At 43.4% G+C, this 20887-nt stretch overlaps 1 protein-coding gene across 2 annotated transcripts in view; it reads right to left on the bottom strand.

Moving 5' to 3' along the window:
* LOC126236790 (toll-like receptor 4) overlaps positions 1–20887 on the bottom strand; it is a 164721-nt gene that overhangs the window by 70183 nt on the left and 73651 nt on the right. For both annotated transcript variants that reach the window (XM_049946377.1, XM_049946376.1), the window contains exon 2: positions 16236–16567. In XM_049946377.1, the coding sequence (XP_049802334.1) occupies positions 16236–16524 (289 nt within the window). In that variant the 5' untranslated portion in view covers positions 16525–16567. The remainder of the gene's footprint in view (positions 1–16235; positions 16568–20887) is intronic.

The following is a 20887-nucleotide window of genomic DNA, read 5'->3' as shown; positions in this document are numbered from 1 at the left end:
TGAATTCACGGTGTTCTTATTTCAATTTCCAGGAGTGTAGTTTTGATGCAGCGCTCCAAATTAGTCCAGCCACTGCAAGCCTCTCTGTCTGTGGATAACTATCGCAATCTATATCGACACTGCAAGGAAAAAATTTGTACATCTGGAAAAACTACGTCGATTTCGATTTGATGACAGCTTATGCCACCTGGAGGATAGTAGATGTACTGATAATGGTCTCAATGTCGTCTGCCAACAGATATCATAGTGGCGTAGCTACCAGAGACCATCTGTGTCTACCCTTTAATAGAGGACGCATACAGCGAAAGGCACAGTGTAGTCCAAACGTGTGAAGCAAGCAGGCAACCATGCCACAGAGACGCTTTCGTGCTTCCTACAGCCATACTAATCTGCCTGCAGTATGATGACATAATACTGACGTCAGGGGCTTAAGGAGCGAACTCCGTTCTACGCCACTGTGATGCGATAATGAATCGGCCTTTTGCGTCCGTAGACACCAGCTCATTGTCCGCCATTTTTAAAAATTGTAGGCAATTCACCTGTTGTGAATTGGCAGGAGCCAATTCACGGGGTTTGGAGGAAGCTGAAAGGCACGCGTTTAAGCTCACGCAGGCTGGCGTGAGGTCTGGAAAATGACAAGGAAATTAGAACTTAGAAAAACGGACGCAGATGGTGAAATACTTAACTTTAATCCATAACTGGTGAACATCGGTCTGACTGTACATGCATCTCAAGATAAATAACAAATGATAATGGCGCCTTGCTAGGTCGTAGCAAATGACGTAGCTGAAGGCTATGCTAACTATCGTCTCGGCAAATGAGAGCGTAATTTGTCAGTGAACCATCGCTAGTCGGCTGTACAACTGGGCGAGTGCTAGGTAGTCTCTCTAGTCCTGCCGTGTGGCGGCGCTCGGTCTGCAATCACTGACAGTGGCGACACGCGGGTCCGACGTATACTAACGGACCGCGGCCGATTTAAAGGCTACCACCTAGCAAGTGTGGTGTCTGGCGGTGACACCACATCACCATTGTAGAATACATTTATTTGACAACGAACTGGGCTCGTATTAGTGACTCAAAGATGATGAAGAAAGCCGCTTACGATCCGTAATAGCTGACCTTACATGTTCAGGTGTGGCAAATTTAAATGTTTTTTGCAAGCCTGGTGTACATAATTTTCCACCCATATTATTAATGAGAATGAGAATGGTTTTAAAGATGAGTGCAATTACGCTTGTGCTCCTCAGTATGTTTTAAATGAATATTCTACTTTATTTTAGAAGACAAAGGCGGCTCAACTTCAGTTTTCAGTAATGGATCTAAAAAGGGGGACGTCGAAGGATAATCATTCATATTTGCTTGCAGTCCATTTGGGAATCACTTCTTAGTGATATTAACCTTTTGATGCAGGTATGTCTGACATTCTGAGGACATTGGAATGAGAAGAGGTTAATCGAGGGAACAAGTTTTGGAATAAGCATTTAATCTGCCCCGACTCTCCGAGTACGCTGAAGACTGACACACAGTTGCATCCAACCGAGAAAATGTACTGGGTGACCAAGACAGCATCCGAATGGTTCAAATGGCTCTAAGCACTATGAGACTTAACATCTGAAGTCATCAGTCCCCTAGACTTAGAACTACGTAAACCTAACTAACCTAAGGACAACACACACATCGAAGCCCGAGGCAGGATTCGAACCTACGCCCATAGCAGCCGCGTGGTTCCGGACTGAAGAGCCTAGAACAGCTCGACCACAGCGGCCGGCAGACAGCCTCCTCTATTTAATGTGGCCAAGAACAGAAATTTCATTGGGCTGAGTACCGAGGCATGTGGATAAAAAGGAACTCGAAAAATAGCAAAATATGACATCCTGCACACACTGTGATCTCGATCATGAGATGACTGCTCAGTGGGAAAACAGAGTGGGCCGGCCGGAATGGCCGAGCGGTTCTAGGCGCTACAGTCTGGAACCGCGTGACCGCTACGGTCGCAGGTTCGAATCCTGCCTTGGGCATGGATGTGTGTGATGTCCTTCGGTTAGTTAGGTTTAAGTAGTTCTAAGTTCTAGGGGACTGATGACCTCAGTAGTTAAGTCCCATAGTGCTCAGAGCCATTTGAACCAAAATAGAGTGGTCGCGGTGCAACAGAACAAATGAAGACCATAGAATCGACTATCTCTTTCTGAACAAAATCCCACCAACCATTGAGAATCAAAGAATCTACCACAACAAGAGTAAATGTAGGGTTATTCGTCGACTTCTTTGGAGAGAAGGCCCAAAAACTGGCAGTGCTTATGGCCTATCATTTCCAATGCATCACGTTAAAACGAACTTCATTTTACTACACACAAGACGATATGGCAATACCTTTGTTATTAAACGGATAACCTGGTTCGTGGTATCCAGTCTCAGTTGCACGTTGCCTATCTAAAAGATTCCAGGGACAACAAAACTTTGATTTTCAGTACTTCATAAAATTTCCAGAATGAGATTTTCACTCTGCAGCGGAGTGTGCGCTGATATGAAACTTCCTAGCAGATTAAAACTGTGTGCCGGACCGAGACTCGAACTCGGGACCTTTCACTTCGTATAATTATTCATGAAATTTTTGTTGTTGTTGTTGTTGTGGTCTTCAGTCCTGAGACTGGTTTGATGCAGCTCTCCATGCTACTCTATCCTGTGCAAGCATCTTCATCTCCCAGTACCTACTGCAACCTACATCCTTCTGAATCTGCTTAGTGTATTCATCTCTTGGTCTCCCTCTACGATTTTTACCCTCCACGCTGCCCTCCAATGCTAAATTTGTGATCCCTTGATGCCTCAAAACATGTCCTACCAACCGATCCCTTCTTCTAGTCAAGTTGTGCCACAAACTTCTCTTTTCCCCAATCCTATTCAGTACCTCCTCATCAGTTACGTGATCTACCCACCTTATCTTCAGCATTCTTCTGTAGCACCACATTTCAAAAGCTTCTATTCTCTTCTTGTCCAAACTGGTTATTGTCCATGTTTCACTTCCATACATGATTACATTCCATACAAATACTTTCAGAAACGACTTCCTGACACTTAAATCTATACTCGATGTTAACAAATTTCTCTTCTTCAGAAACGATTTCCTTGCCATTGCCAGTCTACATTTTATATCCTCTCTACTTCGACCATCATCAGTTATTTTGCTCCCTAAATAGCAAAACTCCTTTACTACTTTAAGTGCCTCATTTCCTAATCTAATCCCCTCAGCATCACCCGATTTAATTTGACTACATTCCATTATCCTCGTTTTGCTTTTGTTGATGTTCATCTTATATCCTCCTTTCAAGACACTGTCCATTCCGTTCAACTGCTCTTCCAAGTCCTTTGCTGTCTCTGACAGAATTACAATGTCATCGGCGAACCTCAAAGTTTTTACTTCTTCTCCATGAATTTTAATACCTACTCCGAATTTTTCTTTTGTTTCCTTTACTGCTTGCTCAATATACAGATTGAATAACTTCGGGGAGAGGCTACAAACCTGTCTCACTCCTTTCCCAACCACTGCTTCCCTTTCATGCCCCTCGACTCTTATAACTGCCATCTGGTTTCTGTACAAATTGTAAATAGCCTTTCGCTCCCTGTATTTTACCCCTGCCACCTTCAGAACTTGAAAGAGAGTATTCCAGTTAACGTTGTCAAAAGCTTTCTCTAAGTCTACAAATGCTAGAAAAGCCTTTTCTTAATCTTTCTTCTAAGATAAGTCGTAAGGTTAGTATTGCCTCACGTGTTCCAACATTTCTACGGAATCCAAACTGATCTTCCCCGAGGTCCGCTTCTACCAGTTTTTCCATTCATCTGTAAAGAATTCGCGTTAGTATTTTGCAGCTGTGACTTATTAAACTGATAGTTCGGTACTTTTCACATCTGTCAACACCTGCTTTCTTTGGGATTGGAATTATTATATTCTTCTTGAAGTCTGTGGGTATTTCGCCTGTCTCATACATCTTGCTCACCAGATGGTAGAGTTTTGTCATGACTGGTTCTCCCAAGGCCATCAGTAGTTCTAATGGAATGTTGTCTACTCCCGGGGCCTTGTTTCGACTCAGGTCTTTCAGTGCTCTGTCAAACTCTTCACGCAGTATCATATCTCCCATTTCATCTTCATCTACATCCTCTTCCATTTCCATAATATTGTCCTCAAGTACATCGCCCTTGTATAAACCCTCTATATACTCCTTCCACCTTTCTGCCTTCCCTTCTTTGCTTAGAACTGGGTTGCCATCTGAGCTCTTGATATTCATACAAGTGGTTCTCTTCTCTCCAAAGGTCTCTTTAATTTTCCTGTAGGCAGTATCTATCTTACCCCAAGTGAGACCAGCCTCTACATCCTTACATTTGTCCTCTAGCCATCCCTGCTTAGCAATTTTGCACTTCCTGTCGATCTCTTTTTTGAGACGTTTGTATTCCTTTTTGCCTGCTTCATTTACTGCATTTTTATATTTTCTCCTTTCATCAATTAAATTCAATATTTCTTCTGTTACCCAAGGATTTCTATTAGCCCTCGTCTTTTTACCTACTTGATCCTCTGCTGCCTTCACTACTTCATCCCTCAGAGCTACCCATTCTTCTTTTACTGTATTTCTTTCCCCCATTCCTGTCAATTGTTCCCTTATGCTCTCCCTGAAACTCTCTACAACCTCTGGTTCTTTCAGTTTATCCAGGTCCCATCTCCTTAAATTCCCACCTTTTTGCAGTTTCTTCAGTTTCAATCTGCAGTTCATAACCATATATTGTGGTCAGAATCCACATCTGCCCCTGGAAATGTCTTACAATTTAAAACCTGGTTCCTAAATCTCTGTCTTACCATTATATAATCTGTCTGATACCTTTTAGTATCTCCAGGATTCTTCCAGGTATACAACCTTCTTTTATGATTCTTGAACCAAGTGTTGGCTATGATTAAGTTATGCTCTGTCCAAAATTCTACAAGGCGACTTCCTATTTCATTTCTTCCCCCCAATCCATATTCACCTACTATGTTTCCTTCTCTCCCTTTTCCTACTGACGAATTCCAGTCACCCATGACTATTAAATTTTCGTCTCCCTTCACTACCTGAATAATTTCTTTTATCTCGTCATACATTTCATCAATTTCTTCATCATCTGCAGAGCTAGTTGGCATATAAACTTGTACTACTGTAGTAGGCATGGGCTTTGTGTCTATCTTGGCCACAATAATGCGTTCACTATGCTGTTTGTAGTAGCTAACCCGCACTCCTATTTTTTTATTCATTATTAAACCTACTCCTGCATTACCCCTATTTGATTTTGTATTTATAACCCTGTAATCACCTGACCAAAAGTCTTGTTCCTCCTGCCACCGAACTTCACTAATTCCCACTATATCTAACTTTAACCTATCCATTTCCCTTTTTAAATTTTCTAACCTACCTGCCCGATTAAGGGATCTGACATTCCACGCTCCGATCCGTAGAACGCCAGTTTTCTTTCTCCTGATAACGACGTCCTCTTGAGTAGTCCCCTCCCGGAGATCCGAATGGGGGACTATTTTACCTCCGGAATATTTTACCCAAGAGGACGCCATCATCATTTAATCATACAGTAAAGCTGCATGTCCTCGGGAAAAATTACGGCTGTAGTTTCCCCTTGCTTTCAGCCGTTTGCAGTACCAGCACAGCAAGGCCGTTTTGGTTAATGTTACAAGGCCAGATCAGTCAATCATCCAGACTGTTGCCCCTGCAACTACTGAAAAGGCTGCTGCCCCTCTTCAGGAACCACATGTTTGTCTGGCCTCTCAACAGATACCCCTCCGTTGTGGTTGCACCTACGGTACGGCCATCTGTATCGCTGAGGCACGCAAGCCTCCCCACCAACGGCAAGGTCCATGGTTCATGGGGGGGTCATGAAATTAAAAAAAAAAATTAAATAATAATTCATGTCTTAACGTGTTCAATCTTTAACATAAGATTATACCTCTCAACGAGTAGATTATGACAGCATTTTTAATTTTTTTAAATTTTTTTTCATGAAATTAAAAAATTAAAAATGCTGTCATAATCTACTCGTTGAGAGGTATAATCTTATGTTAAAGATTGAACACGTTAAGACATGAATTGTAGTCAGAAACTGTGTACACTGAGATGACAGAAGTCATGGGAGACCGATATCACATACGCAGATGGCGATAGTATCGCGTGCACAAGGTATGAAAGGGAAATCGATTGATGGTGCTGTCATTTGTATTCAGGCGATTCATGTAAAAAGGTGCTCTACGTGCTTATGGCCGGACGACGGGAATTAACAGAATTTGATCGCGGAATGGTAGATGGAGCTAGACGCTTGGGACATTCCATTTGCGAAATCCTTAGGGAATTGAGAACTACGATATCCAGAGGATTAAGAGTGTTCCGAGAATACCTCTCACCATGGACAACGCAGTAGCCGACGGCCTCCCCTGAAAGACCAAGAGCAGCGGCGTTCGTGTAGAGTTGTCGGTGCTAAAAGACAAGCAGCACTACCTGAAATAACCGCAGAAGTCAATGTGGGATGTACGAGGAAAGTAGCCATCTGGCCAGTACAGCGAAATTTGGCGTTAACGGGTCGTGGCAGCAGATGATCGACGCGAGTGCCTTTGCTATCAGCACGACATCGGCTCCAGCGCCTCTTCTGGGTTCGTGACCATGTCGGTTGGACCCTAGACGACTGGATAACCATGGCCTGGTCAGATGAGTCCCGATTTCTGTTGATAAGAGCTGATGGATTCGCGTGTGGCGCAGACAAGTTGTCAACAAGGTACTGCGCAAACTGGTGGTAGTTCCATGATAGTGTGGTCTGTGTTTACATGGAATGGACTGGGTCCTCTCGTCCAATTACACTGACCACTGGCTGGAAGTGGTTATCTTCGCCTACTTCGAAACCATTTGCAGATATTCATGAACTTCATTTTCCCAAACAACCATTTGTTTGCGATTGGTTTGAAGAACATTCTGGACAATTCGAGCGAATTATTTTCCCACCCAGATGGCCCAGCATGAATCCCATCGAACGTTTATGAAAGAGAGATCAGTTCATGCACAAAACCCTGCACCGTCAAGACTTTCGCAATTACGGACGCCTATTGAGGCTACATTGCTCAATATTGTTGCAGGGGACTTCCAACGACTTGTTGAGTCCATTCCACGTCGAGATCCCGCACTACGCAGGGCAAAAGACCTGACACTATATTCTGTGGTATGCCATCACTTTTGTAACTTCGGTGTATATTTCTTGATGCAGTGTAAGCCACCGCATGCAAAAGACCCAGACTATATCATCCAGCATTTGAGAATGAGGGCGCTTAGCTACTCGCAAAAAAACTTACACGTACAGGTAATTTCAAATCTTTATGAAACTTTTCTCTCTGACATCCCCACAGAATGACGAAAAGAATAACGCTTATCGCTTCCGGCAGTCTCGCTGTTCATGCAGTCGAACTTCACCATCAAGCATGACGTTTTAATTTAATTTAACACTATTCGTACCACATATTGCAGACAATATTTACATATACCACTGAAAGTACCTTCAAATTTATATCATTGTACGACACATATTTTAGAAGATATGACGTCATATACGAGCGTCATTCAATAATTAAAGAGACAAATTGGTCTGGGGAAAAGACTGTTGGTAGAGCAAGTTTGGTACTTTTATGGCTTGAAGTTGGCATCGCTGGGATGATCCCTGATCAGCTGATGTATCAACCTTGTTTTACTTATAACCTCGAAAATACATTTCAAGATGGCGAGTCCGCTTGAAACGTCCACATTAGTTGAACAACGTTCTGTTATTCGTTTTTTACTTGTTGAAGGCCAGAAACCAGTGAATATATACTGTATACTGTCTAAAGTTGGTCATGAAGGATGTATGAGTTGTGAAAATTTTTACAAGTGGCTAGAGAAGTTCAAAAATGGTCGCGACTCAGTGACTGACCAACACCGTTCTGGCCGACCAGTTGCAGTTTCAACTCCCTCACTTGAAAGTCGAATTGATGATATCATTCGTGCCGACCGCCGTATGACTGTGGAAATGATAGTTGATAAGGTTCCAGTTAGTACTGGTATAGTTCATAACATTATCTTTAACAAGATGAAGTACCGCAAAACACGTGCAAGATGGGTCCCAAAGGAGCAGACGCGGCTACACAAGGAAACAACGTTGAGAGTGTGCACAGAGCTTACGGAACGTTATGATAGTGATGGTGAGCACTTCCTAAACAAAATTTTAACTTGTGATGAAACTTGGGTTCACTATTATGAGCCAGAATCAAAAAGACAAAGCATGGAGCGGATGCACCCCAACTCACCTGTCAAGAAAAAAATTCAAAACCCAAGCATCAGCGGGAAAAGTCATGCTGACGAGGTTTTGGCATGCTGGAGGTCCAGTTTTTTGTGATTATCTCGAAGAACAGCGTGCAATGAACAGCCAGTACTACTTGGATTTACTTTTAAATAAGGTGAAGCCAGCCATGAGAGAGAGACGTCGTGGATCTCAGAGGAGAGGTGTGATTCTCCAGCAAAACAACGCACGTCCTCGTATTGCTCAACTAACCCGTGAAACCATCGACAAAATTGGCTGGGAAGTACTGCCTCATCCCCTTACAGTCCTGATTTAGCACCTAGTGATTTTCATTTGTGAAAGGCATTACGTGGGAAGAGGTTACTGGACAACGAAGACGTGAAAAATTTTGTGCTAAATTGTTTCCAATATCAAGATAAAGAGTTCTTTCCAGCCGGAATACAAAAGCTTCTAGTCCGTTGGAACAAGTTCATAAATGTTCAAGGGGATTATGTTGAAAAGTAGAAAAAGTATTGGTTTTTAAAAATAAACGCTTTTTTCTCCACACCAATTTGTCTCTTTAATTATTGAATGACCCTCGTTTATTGTGATGCAGGAAAGACTAGCTTCTGCTGAAAATGGAGAGCAAATATCTAAGACTATGCTCATCCAGTGTTAGCGACTTCCAACAAACTTTAAACATAATTGTGAACATTTTCTGAACATTTTTTCTCTTACCTGCTTAACGTCAAATATTTGACTCGTTAACTCATTTGTAAAGCAACTAGAAGATTATTGCAGTTTTACACATGAGAGCTCGAGTCTTTAAACAATCGGCGGTTTACTGGTTTCCTCCATTTTAGGTGACAACGTGGTGATTATTGAGCAAAATGTATTTTGTTTAGGCTCATGAGTTATTCCTAAAATGATGGTGGGAGAAACTTAGTTATCATAGGATAGAGTCGGCCAAACATTTTCTGTTAGAGATCAGCCACAACACATTTTTTTTTTTAAATTGTGGCGTTTGTTATTTCCTCCTTCTTCTCCTCCTTCTTCTTCTTCGGAAATGATTTTTCTCTTTAGTTTTTTGTTACTTACAGTTTTGTGCACGTTGCTTATGTGTGCGTGAAGACTTTAACAGCAATTTTCTCTACCCGTTTTATGGAATCTTGTTGAAGACCAAGTCGTTGTCACTCCCGCAAACATTACAACAAACCAAATCTCCGTTAGAAACAGAGCTAAAAGCCCTCTTGCCTTCTCGCGCTGACTGAGCTTGTGTACCGTACAGTCGCGTCACTGGTTTATAGTACAGCTTCGTTTCGTAAGTTCACTTTTCGTGATGAAGCATATCGACGACTGCAATGTTTGTAGATGCCGTCGAGCATAGACACACACACATACATAGCCTATAGGATCTGAACTTAAATAGTTAACAGTTTGTAACGGATATATCATTAGCGTTGGGAAATTTTTGCGTGGGAGTAATATCTTACGTCTGATAGATAGGACGTTGGGAAAAGTCTCTTGTGTCAGGGATTGAAATACATTTTTACACTGGAAGCCAACGAGCAAAGACCATCTTTGTGTATGTCTTTCATTACTTACTGTTATTGTTCGATCCATACATTTAAGATTCAATTCCTTTTTGAAGGTACAGGAATTAACCGAAATATAAAAGTATTACAAATTTTCACACCATCTTGAGTAACCGATACGTACGGGGTGCAACTGAGGCGTTCGATTACTAGTTCGATGACGACGGGTGTTAAAATTGCATGATCTTACGTGAAGAAGGAGTTACGTGTCACGAAGCAGTACGTATTCTATTTGCAGACTCGTGTCATAATTCAGTGAAAAACGCATAAATTTCGGGTTTCGTTACAGACTGCCAATCGAAAAGGAGGCCATAAAGCTACAGAAACTGAACCGTAAATTACATTTAGAACAGTTATTTTTTACACTGATTCAGAGTCGCAATAAATTTTTCTGGAAATTCAGAACAGACTGGACAGTTATTCTGAGGGCTTCCGAGATATGTTCAAGACAATATTAACTGAATAATCGCTATTGAGGGAGTAGTTTGAAAGAAGCCTTATTTCTACATCTACATACATACTCCGCAATCCACCATACGGTGCGTGGTGGAGGGTACCTCGTACCGCAACTAGCATCGTCTCTCCCTGTTCCACTCCCAAACAGAACGAGGGAAAAATGACTGCCTATATGCCTCTGTACGAGCCCTAATCTCTCTTATCTTATCTTTGTGGTCTTTCCGCGAAATGTAAGTTGGCAGTAAAATTGTACTGCAGTCAGCCTCAAATGCTGGTTCTCTAAATTTCCTCAGTAGCGATTCACGGAAAGAACGCCTCCTTTCCTCTAGAGACTCCCACACGAGTTCCTGAAGCATTTCCGTAACACTCGCGTGATGACCAAACCTACCAGTAACAAATATAGCAGCCCGCCTCTGAATTGCTTCTATGTCCTCCCTCAATCCGACCTGATGTGGATCCCAAACGCTCGAGCAGTACTCAAGAATAGGTCGTATTAGTGTTTTATAAGCGGCTTCCTTTATAGATGAACTACATCTTCCCAAAATTCTACCAATGAACCGAAGACGACTATCCGCCTTCCCCACAACTGCCATTACATGTTTGTCCCACTTCATATCGCTCTGCAATGTTACGCCCAAATATTTAATCGACGTGACTGTGTCAAGCGCTATACTACTAATGGAGTATTCAGACATTACAGGATTTTTTTCCTATTCATCTGGATTAATTTACATTTATCTACATTTAGAGTTAGCTGCCATTCTTTACACCAATCACAAATCCTGTCCAAGTCATCTTGTATCCTCCTACAGTCACTCAACGACGACACCTTCCCGTAAACCACAGTATCATCAGAAAACATCCGCACATTGCTATCCACCCTATCCAAAAGATCATTATGTAGATAGAAAACAACAGCGGACCTACCACACTTCCCTGGGGCACTCCAGATGATACCCTCACCTCCGATGAACACTCACCATCAAGGACAACGTACTGGGTTATTTATTAATTTATTCACTGCTTTATTTCAATTGTGAAGATTAGGGCCTCCAGGCCTCCCTTACGTCTAATCAGACGTCGCTAGTGAGGTATAATATACAGTGGTTGGGGCAAGATATGGAAACACCGCGAGAAAAGCGTGCTTGAGCATATATGCAGATGCGAGCTAAGCCTGCAGGATACGCTGTTGTATCTGACCACGAACGGCAACCTTGCAATGCGCTCAATACAGTCAGTCGTGGTCAGAATAGTGTTCTGTGCAGTTGTGAGTGCTTTATGGCGGAACTAAGTGAATTCGAACGTGGGCAGCTCGTATGGTGGATGATTCCTTAATCAATGTACCCAAAGCGTTTGGTGTTTCGAGAGGCATCGTATCTAAGATTTATACCGCTTACAAGGAAAGCGGAACAATATTATCCGTTAAGTCATAACGCCGACGTATGAGTCTGTTGAGTGATGAACTATGAAGCAATGGAAGAAAGTCATTTGGTCGTATGAGTCTTGTTTCACTCTGTTTCCAATTTCTGACCGAGTTTACGTCCCAAGAATTTAACATGGTGGGGGTTCGGTGATGATTTGGAAAGCAATATCGTGGTATTCCATGCGCCCCATAGTTACTCTGCAAGGTCGTTACTGCCAAGGTTTATGTGAGTATTTTGGTTTACCAGGTCGGTCCCATAGAACAATGTTTGTTCCCCATTGGTGATGAGACATTCCAAGACGACAGTATCCCCGTTCACACGATCCGCATCGTCCAGGACTAGTTTTGTGAGCATGAGGATGCAGTGTCGCATCACCTTTAGTCACTGCTGTCACCAGATCTCAATATTAGTGAGCCTTTGTGGTCTACTCTCGGCCGAACGAAGTGGCCGTGCGGTTAAAGGCGCTGCAGTCTGGAACCGCGAGACCGCTACGGTCGCAGGTTCGAATCCTGCCTCGGGCATGGATGTTTGTGATGTCCTTAGGTTGGTTAGGTTTAACTAGTTCTAAGCTCTAGGGGACTAATGACCTCAGCAGTTGAGTCCCATAGTGCTCAGAGCCATTTGAACCATTTTTTTGTCTACTCTGGAGAGAAGTGTGCGCATCGCTGTTTACCTCCATCACCGTTACCAAAACTTGCTCCTATTTTGCAGGCAGAATGGTAGAAAATCCCCTTGAAAAGCATGCAGGTCCTTTATTTACCCATTCCGAGACGAATGAAAGCTGTTTTGAAAGCCAATGGATTTCCTGCAATGTATTAGTCGTGGTAGTGTGTTGCATTTTCGGTTTTCCCATATTTTTGTACACCCCTGTATAATGATAACTGTAATGAAATACTGCAGGTAGTAACGTTATTAATAATGATACAATGACAATATACACTCCTGGAAATGGAAAAAAGAACACATTGACACCGGTGTGTCAGACCCACCATACTTGCTCCGGACACTGCGAGAGGGCTGTACAAGCAATGATCACACGCACGGCACAGCGGACACACCAGGAACCGCGGTGTTGGCCGTCGAATGGCGCTAGCTGCGCAGCATTTGTGCACCGCCGCCCTCAGTGTCAGCCAGTTTGCCGTGGCATACGGAGCTCCATCGCAGCCTTTAACACTGGTAGCATGCCGCGACAGCGTGGACGTGAACCGTATGTGCAGTTGACGGACTTTGAGCGAGGGCGTATAGTGGGCATGCGGGAGGCCGGGTGGACGTACCGCCGAATTGCTCAACACGTGGGGCGTGAGGTCTCCACAGTACATCGATGTTGTCGCCAGTGGTCGGCGGAAGGTGCACGTGCCCGTCGACCTGGGACCGGACCGCAGCGACGCACGGATGCACGCCAAGACCGTAGGATCCTACGCAGTGCCGTAGGGGACCGCACCGCCACTTCCCAGCAAATTAGGGACACTGTTGCTCCTGGGGTATCGGCGAGGACCATTCGCAACCGTCTCCATGAAGCTGGGCTACGGTCCCGCACACCGTTAGGCCGTCTTCCGCTCACGCCCCAACATCGTGCAGCCCGCCTCCAGTGGTGTCGCGACAGGCGTGAATGGAGGGACGAATGGAGACGTGTCGTCTTCAGCGATGAGAGTCGCTTCTGCCTTGGTGCCAATGATGGTCGTATGCGTGTTTGGCGCCGTGCAGGTGAGCGCCACAATCAGGACTGCATACGACCGAGGCACACAGGGCCAACACCCGCCATCATGGTGTGGGGAGCGATCTCCTACACTGGCCGTACACCACTGGTGATCGTCGAGGGGACACTGAATAGTGCACGGTACATCCAAACCGTCATCGAACCCATCGTTCTACCATTCCTAGACCGGCAAGGGAACTTTCTGTTCCAACAGGACAATGCACGTCCGCATGTATCCCGTGCCACCCAACGTGCTCTAGAAGGTGTAAGTCAACTACCCTGGCCAGCAAGATCTCCGGATCTGTCCCCCATTGAGCATGTTTGGCACTGGATGAAGCGTCGTCTCACGCGGTCTGCACGTCCAGCACGAACGCTGGTCCAACTGAGGCGCCAGGTGGAAATGGCATGGCAAGCCGTTCCACAGGACTACATCCAGCATCTCTACGATCGTCTCCATGGGAGAATAGCAGCCTGCATTGCTGCGAAAGGTGGATATACACTGTACTAGTGCCGACATTGTGCATGCTCTGTTGCCTGTGTCCATGTGCCTGTGGTTCTGTCAGTGTGATCATGTGATGTATCTGACCCCAGGAATGTGTCAATAAAGTTTCCCCTTCCTGGGACAATGAATTCACGGTGTTCTTATTTCAATTTCCAGAAGTGTATATAATAATGCATATATGGATTTTAAGAAATATCTGCGTTATTAACAATCCCTTCCGTTCATGTAGAACGTGGGTAATGACATTTAACAGAAATGCATGGCAGCAGTACAAAAAGAAAAAAAAATTGTGGAGAAAAGTTTGACTGTTGAGTTGAAGATGGAGAAGAAATATGGTAATTGTAGCAGCTGAGATAGACGAAAGAAAATGAAAATTGATGAGAACGAGAAAAACATGAATACTTTACAGTGTGCCCGAAATCCTGGTTCATTGTCGAACAAAACTGCTGGAATATGCCAAGTAGGAGGCTACGCCGGTGGTAACAGATAAAGCTTCAATGTCCTTTTGAATGCAGAGCGGTTTTGGATGAGAGGCAGGCTGTTGGGTGGTTTGTTCCAGGGTGCTGTAGCTGAAACTGAGAAAGGAGTGGAAATGATTAAGTGTTATGCACAGCTACAGCCGTGGTAATGGACGTATCCAATGCCATACTGGAGTCATGGAATCATGAATGGCATATGACACGCGAAGAGAGCTACTTACAAGGGAACATCCCCATCGCACCCCCCTCAGATTTAGTTATAAGTTGGCACAGTGGATAGGCCTTGAAAAACTGAACACAGATCAATCGAGAAAACAGGAAGAAATTGTGTGGAACTATGAAAAAATAAGCAAAATATACAAACTGGGTCGTCCATGCGTAAGATAGGCAATATTAAGGGCGTGAACAGCTATGGAGCGAGAGGTCTTTAGTTCAAATCTGCCCGCGAGTGAAAATTTTGCTTTCTTTATTTTCGCAAAGTTATGATCTGTCCGTTCGTTCATTGACGTCTCTGTTCACTGTAATAAGTTTAGTGTCTGTGTTTTGCGACCGCACCGCAAAACAGTGCGATTAGTTGACGAAAGGACGTGCCTCTTCAATGGGAACCGAAAACATTTGATCGCAAGGTCATAGGTCAACCGATTCCTCCACAGGAAAACACGTCTGATATATTCTATACGACACTGGTGACAGCATGTGCGTCACATGACAGGAATATGTTGTCGACCCATCTAACTAGTACACTTGGCGAATGGGTAAAAAGATTCTTCTACCTTGCCCGATTTAGGCTTTCTTGTGGATGTAATAATCACTCCAAAAAAGTGATGAAAACATAAGAGTTTGTCACATAAACTGAAAATAAAAAGTTAACATTTTCGGTTGAGGGAAGATTTGAACTAAGGACCTCTCGTTCCACAGCTGTTCATGCTAACCACGGGACCACGGTGCTCCTCGCCTCACAATGCCCTTAATATTGCCTATATTATACATGGACGACCCAGTTTGTATATTTTGCTTATTTTTTCATAGTTCCACACAACTTCTTCCTGTTTTCTCGATCGATCTGTATTCAGTTTTTCAAGGCCTATCCACTGTGCCAACTTATAACTAAATCTGAGGGGGGTGCGATGGGGAGGTTCCCTTGTTAGGACACGAGTGACTAAGAAAGCAATGAAAACACAGAAGCAAGTGAAAATCGCGTCGCCTATCTGATCGCATCCAACTGATAACAGGAATGACTAACATCCTCACACAACTGAATATTACGCACATCTTCCAGAAGCATTCATAGCAACCTAGTATTGTGTGGGGGTTTAATTATTTGTGCCATGTTGAGATAAATCACAGTAGTAAAGATTTCACAGGACTAAAGATTGGACTAATTTTTGTTTACTTTCAAGTGGAAAATTTTTTCTAAACCTTTGGAATGCATGCAGGCAGAGGAGAGGCATGCGCATGCTGCAACACTTTATTCTTGTCAGTTTAGATGCTTACCCAAGATTATGGCGAGATCTTTCACTGTTTCCTGGTAAGGTAATTGGAAACCATCAAGTGTGACAATCTCGAAAGTGTACTCCTCTTCGCTGCAAGCCTTTCAGTGCTTTGTGGGATTGGGAGGTGTGCATTGACTTGTTGGTATGCGTTGACTTATGAGTATGCACATGTCAATAAGAGGTAGAACAGAAAGACTGAGAGACAGAGAGATATATTAATGTAGAACTTTCAAGGAAAATTATTGTCAAACGTATTGACGGGGTATATACGTACCATCCGGAAAATCCAATAAAGAACAGTGGACAAGACGCAGTATCCTTAGCTTTGGCATTGGTCCAAACGTGAGACTTGTGGGGCTGACCTTGTTGTTATAAAGACTCAGTTCCTCGACACTGGTACCGCCCAAATTGTGGATGTTACCCAGCGATATGAGACAGGGCCGCGGCTTGACCACCTTTTCATTGAAAGTGACTGCGGTCAGGAAGCCGCTCTCAGCACTGAACTCTGCGTTTGTGAAATTCCAGAACTCATCGAATGAGCTGTCGTATTCCAGTTGTTTCATGGCCCCAATAACAGACAACAGGTTTACGTCGACCACGAGCTTCCTGCAAAAAGGAAATTGGAAATTACAATTTTATATCCCAAATTGATTTTCATTAAGTATGGTATGCTTTTGCCGCAAGCAGTTTCATAAAAGCAAATGATATTTAAAAATGAGTTATACATAAGGATTTTAGTTTAACATGCATTAGTTTCTTAAAATTTTTGTTTGAAGACATGACATCGATTTTGAACTAAAACAAAATTCGAGCGACTGTTACTGAATTATCTTGTGAAACCTGTGTTTCCTCCTTTTAATGCCCTAAGATTAGCAGGTTATTCATATTCGTATTAAGAATTCTGTAGTGGGTAACTTAACAGAACTGAGTGACGAAATTAATGTAAACTGCTGAAAGAAGTTTCGCACAACCTGCATATTTTCGAATGTATGCGAACTTAGATTCGAGGTGCACTGTCCCGACACGCTCCTGATGTCAAATACAGGATTCCTACGACGAATTAATTAATGGATAAGGACATTTTTTTCTTATATATTCGATGAGACCTTGTGTAGCCACGCCGCAGGTGCGTAACTGTAGTCTGACCAGCAGAAAGGGAACATGCATTAAATCTTCGTGCAATTAATTATCCCCTTATTAAGTCCACTTCTTCAGTGTCAGATCCTGAAAGTAGAATGCTGAATTCCATTCGTGTGTAGAAATTTGTCAATACTGTGAAACAAACTAAGTTTCAAAAAATCGATGTTCAAACCGTTCATTAATATCTGGTTGCAGTTTCTTCTTTCATGAATATGTATGACGATAATTAATTCCGATAAGCCTTTCCAGGGTACAGAAGCGTTTAAGTAACTGTCTCCATTTGATATCACTCTCCAAACTTCGTCAATATACGTTAACTATAAATGTTCAATCCATATACGAAGCACCATCAGAGATGACACGCTCACCAAGAATCTTGAAAACGCGAACTAGAATATCACTGCGATATTCGTTATAGATGGCGTAAAAGATCACAGCAGACATACAAGATTCAGAATTCGATTTTACAATTTCTTTACCAGAGTGTAATCGCTGTTAATAAGTTAATTCAGATTATCTGGCCTAAATTCACCTGAACTGAGTTCATAAACTTTCGTATTCATTAGTCTCAATTATTCACTAAACAACTTTAGGCCTTACTGATAAGATGATATTTTTTATATTTCAGAGTTTAGCGACAATACCACAAAAAAAGTCTTGTCCTATTCTGCCCTGTTGATGGGGTAGAGCGGGTAATATGCAAGCATTTCTTTCAAAAAAATGTAACAAATATATAACACACAGGTTTAAGTGATTATCAAGTAAGGTATGTGGCGTTATACAACAAGGTGATCTTTAATATCTTTAAGAACTGTTTTCGTGTGATTCTCTGTTTTACGAAAATTGTTAAACATTAGGTTTCGCGTTCAGGCCCGAGTTCCCCTATAATACATTAAGCTTATTGCTCCATTTGTTTAAATTATAGTAGCAGTTGCCACGGGTAAAAACGTAACTGTGTATTTAATGGAGTGGTATTGTCTACGTTGTGATAGAGATCACCGACATAATGAATTCAGATCAAGGTTTTGCTCCATTTCTGCATGCTGACCCTGTTGTGTAAAAATGGTACTAAGTGCCCAAACGGATGTGTGGTGCCATTTCTGTATGCTGTTCCTGTATTGTAGAACTGCTACTCAACAACCAAACGGAGGTTTAGCGTCATTTCTGCACGCTGCCCCTGTGGTTTGGAAACGTCGAATAGGTGCTAACTCTGATACCTGTGTTTCAAAAAATGGTTCAAATGGCTCTGAGCACTATGGGACTCAACTGCTGGGGTCATAAGTCCCCTAGAACTTAGAACTACTTAAACCTAACTAACCTAAGGACAGCACACAACACCCAGCCATCACGAGGCAGAGAAAATCCCTGACCCCGCCGGGAATCGAACCCGGGAACCCGGGCGTGGGAAGCGAGAACGCTACCGCACGACCACGAGATGCGGGCACCTGTGTTTCAAAATTATGGTTTTTATGTTGTATGAATGATTTATACATTTCAGCTGCCGATATCGAGTGTGCATGAGCTGTTTATAAGTTAGCACGCAGTTCCAAATTTGATTAAAGTGTTAGAGGAAACAGCCAAACGTTACTCGTGATGGTGGTCGTGCGGGTCGCTACCACCCTAACTGCGCTGTGATATATGTCTAAGATGTACTTTCAATACAAAGGCTATCCAGAAAGTAACAGACGTTCTGAAATAAAAAATTAACAATATAGAAACGCCAAATTTTGTTATATGCTTTCTAAAGGTACACACTTAAACTATTTTTCTACATATCGCCATTCAACTTGAGGTACTTATCATACCATGGCTCAAGTTTTACAGTACCTTCTCTGCATAAATCTGTCGCCTGTAATTACAATCACTGGTTTATAACGGCACGCACTTCGGCGTCAGTATCAAAACATCGTGTAGCGATGCGTGTCTTCATTACTGGGAAGAGGTGATAGTCGCTCGGCGCCATATCCGGGCTGTATGGTGAATGATTAAACTCCTCCCATCCAAAACCCCGTTAGAGCTCTCTGATATGATTGATTTGCATTGCCGTCAAGAAAACAAAACTTTGTGCTAATTTTACACTGGCGCTCGTTTTGTATCGTCCGCCTTCATTTTGTCAGCGTTTACCAATACTTCTCTGAGTTAACTGTTATGCCACGCTCAAGGAAAACAACGAGAATCACCCCCTTAGAGACCCGAAACACAATAGCCGTGATCTTTCTTGCTGACATCGGTTGCAAACACTTCCTTGGTTTCTTGGGAGAATTTCTCTGTCCCAGTTCCATAGACTGCGTTTTTGTTTCACAATTGACATACATCGCTCAAGTCGCGTCCCCAGTTACGATTTTGGCAGTATATAGGCTTCCAGAATGAGATTTTCACTCTGCAGTGGAGTCTGCGCTGATATGAAACTTCCTGGCAGATTAAAACTGTGTGCCGGACTGAGACTCGAACTCGGGACCTTTGCCTTTCGCGGGCAAGTGCTCTACCAACTGAGCTACCCAAGCACGACTCACGCCCCGTCCTCACAGATTTACTTCTGCCAGTACCTCGTCTCCTACCTTCCAAACTTTACAGAAGCTCTCCTGCGAACCTTGCAGAACTAGCACTCCTGAAACAAGGATATTGTGGAGACATGGCTTAGCCACAGCCTAGGGGATGTTTCCCGCGAAAGGCAAAGGTCCCGAGTTCGAGTCTCGGTCCGGCACACAGTTTGTGCTGTGTTGGCAGAAGAGCCAACACCGTATTGCTAGAGGAGGCCGAAATGCACGCGTTTAATTACACGCAGACTGGCGTGAGGTCTGGAACAGGTCAGAGAAATGAGAACTTAGAAAAACGGACGCAGTTGCTGTAATACTTAACTTTAATCCATAACTGGAGTACATCGCTCTTGACTGTACATGCTTCAATATAAATATCAATTGAATACGGCGCCTTGCTAGGTCGTAGCAAATGACGTAGCTGAAGGCTATGCTAACTATCGTCTCGGCAAATGAGAGCGTAATTTGTCAGTGTAGCATCGCTAGCAAAGTCGGCTGTACAACTGGGGCGAGTGCTAGGAAGTCTCTCTAGACCTGCCGTGTGGTGGCGCTCGGTCTGTAATCACTGACAATGGCGACACGCGGGTCCGACGTATACTAATGGACCGCGGCCGATTTAAAGGCTACCACCTAGCAAGTGTGGTGTCTGGCGGTGACACCACAGTTTTAATCCGCCGGAAGTTTCATATCAGCGCACACTACGCTGCAAAGTGAAAATCTCATTCTGGAAACATCCCCCAGGCTGTGGCTAAGCCATGTCTCCGCAGTATCCTTTCTTTCAGGAGTGCTAGTTCTGCAAGGTTCGCAGGAGAGCTTCTGTAAAGTTTGGAAGGTAGGAGACGAGGTACTGGCAGAAGTAAAGCTGTGACGACTGGGCGTGAGTCGTGCTTGGGTAGCTCAGTTGGTAGAGCACTTGCCCGCGAAAGGCAAAGGTCCAGAGTTCGAGTCTCGGTCCGGCACTGTTTTAATCTGCCAGGAAGTTTCAGTATATAGGCTGTCTAAACTTAGGGTAAACTTTGATTGAATTAGGAGAAAATATGGCTGGTGGTGTGCAACGTAGTACGAAGAAAGCATAGTGTGAAAGAAAGGCTTCTTCTTTCAGACATGTACATATATTAACATGATATGAAAAACGAACTTCGTGTTTGCGAAAACGCACCTGGGAAATAGAGTGAACGGTTTTGGCCAGTTAGAATGAATTCTACAAGCCCACAATAAACTTCCTGGACAAAATAATAAAGGTTGGCAT

This window comes from Schistocerca nitens, chromosome 2, assembly GCF_023898315.1.
Source record: "Schistocerca nitens isolate TAMUIC-IGC-003100 chromosome 2, iqSchNite1.1, whole genome shotgun sequence".
Lineage (NCBI taxonomy): Eukaryota > Metazoa > Arthropoda > Insecta > Orthoptera > Acrididae > Schistocerca > Schistocerca nitens.
This window is presented reverse-complemented; position numbering and strand designations above follow the sequence as displayed.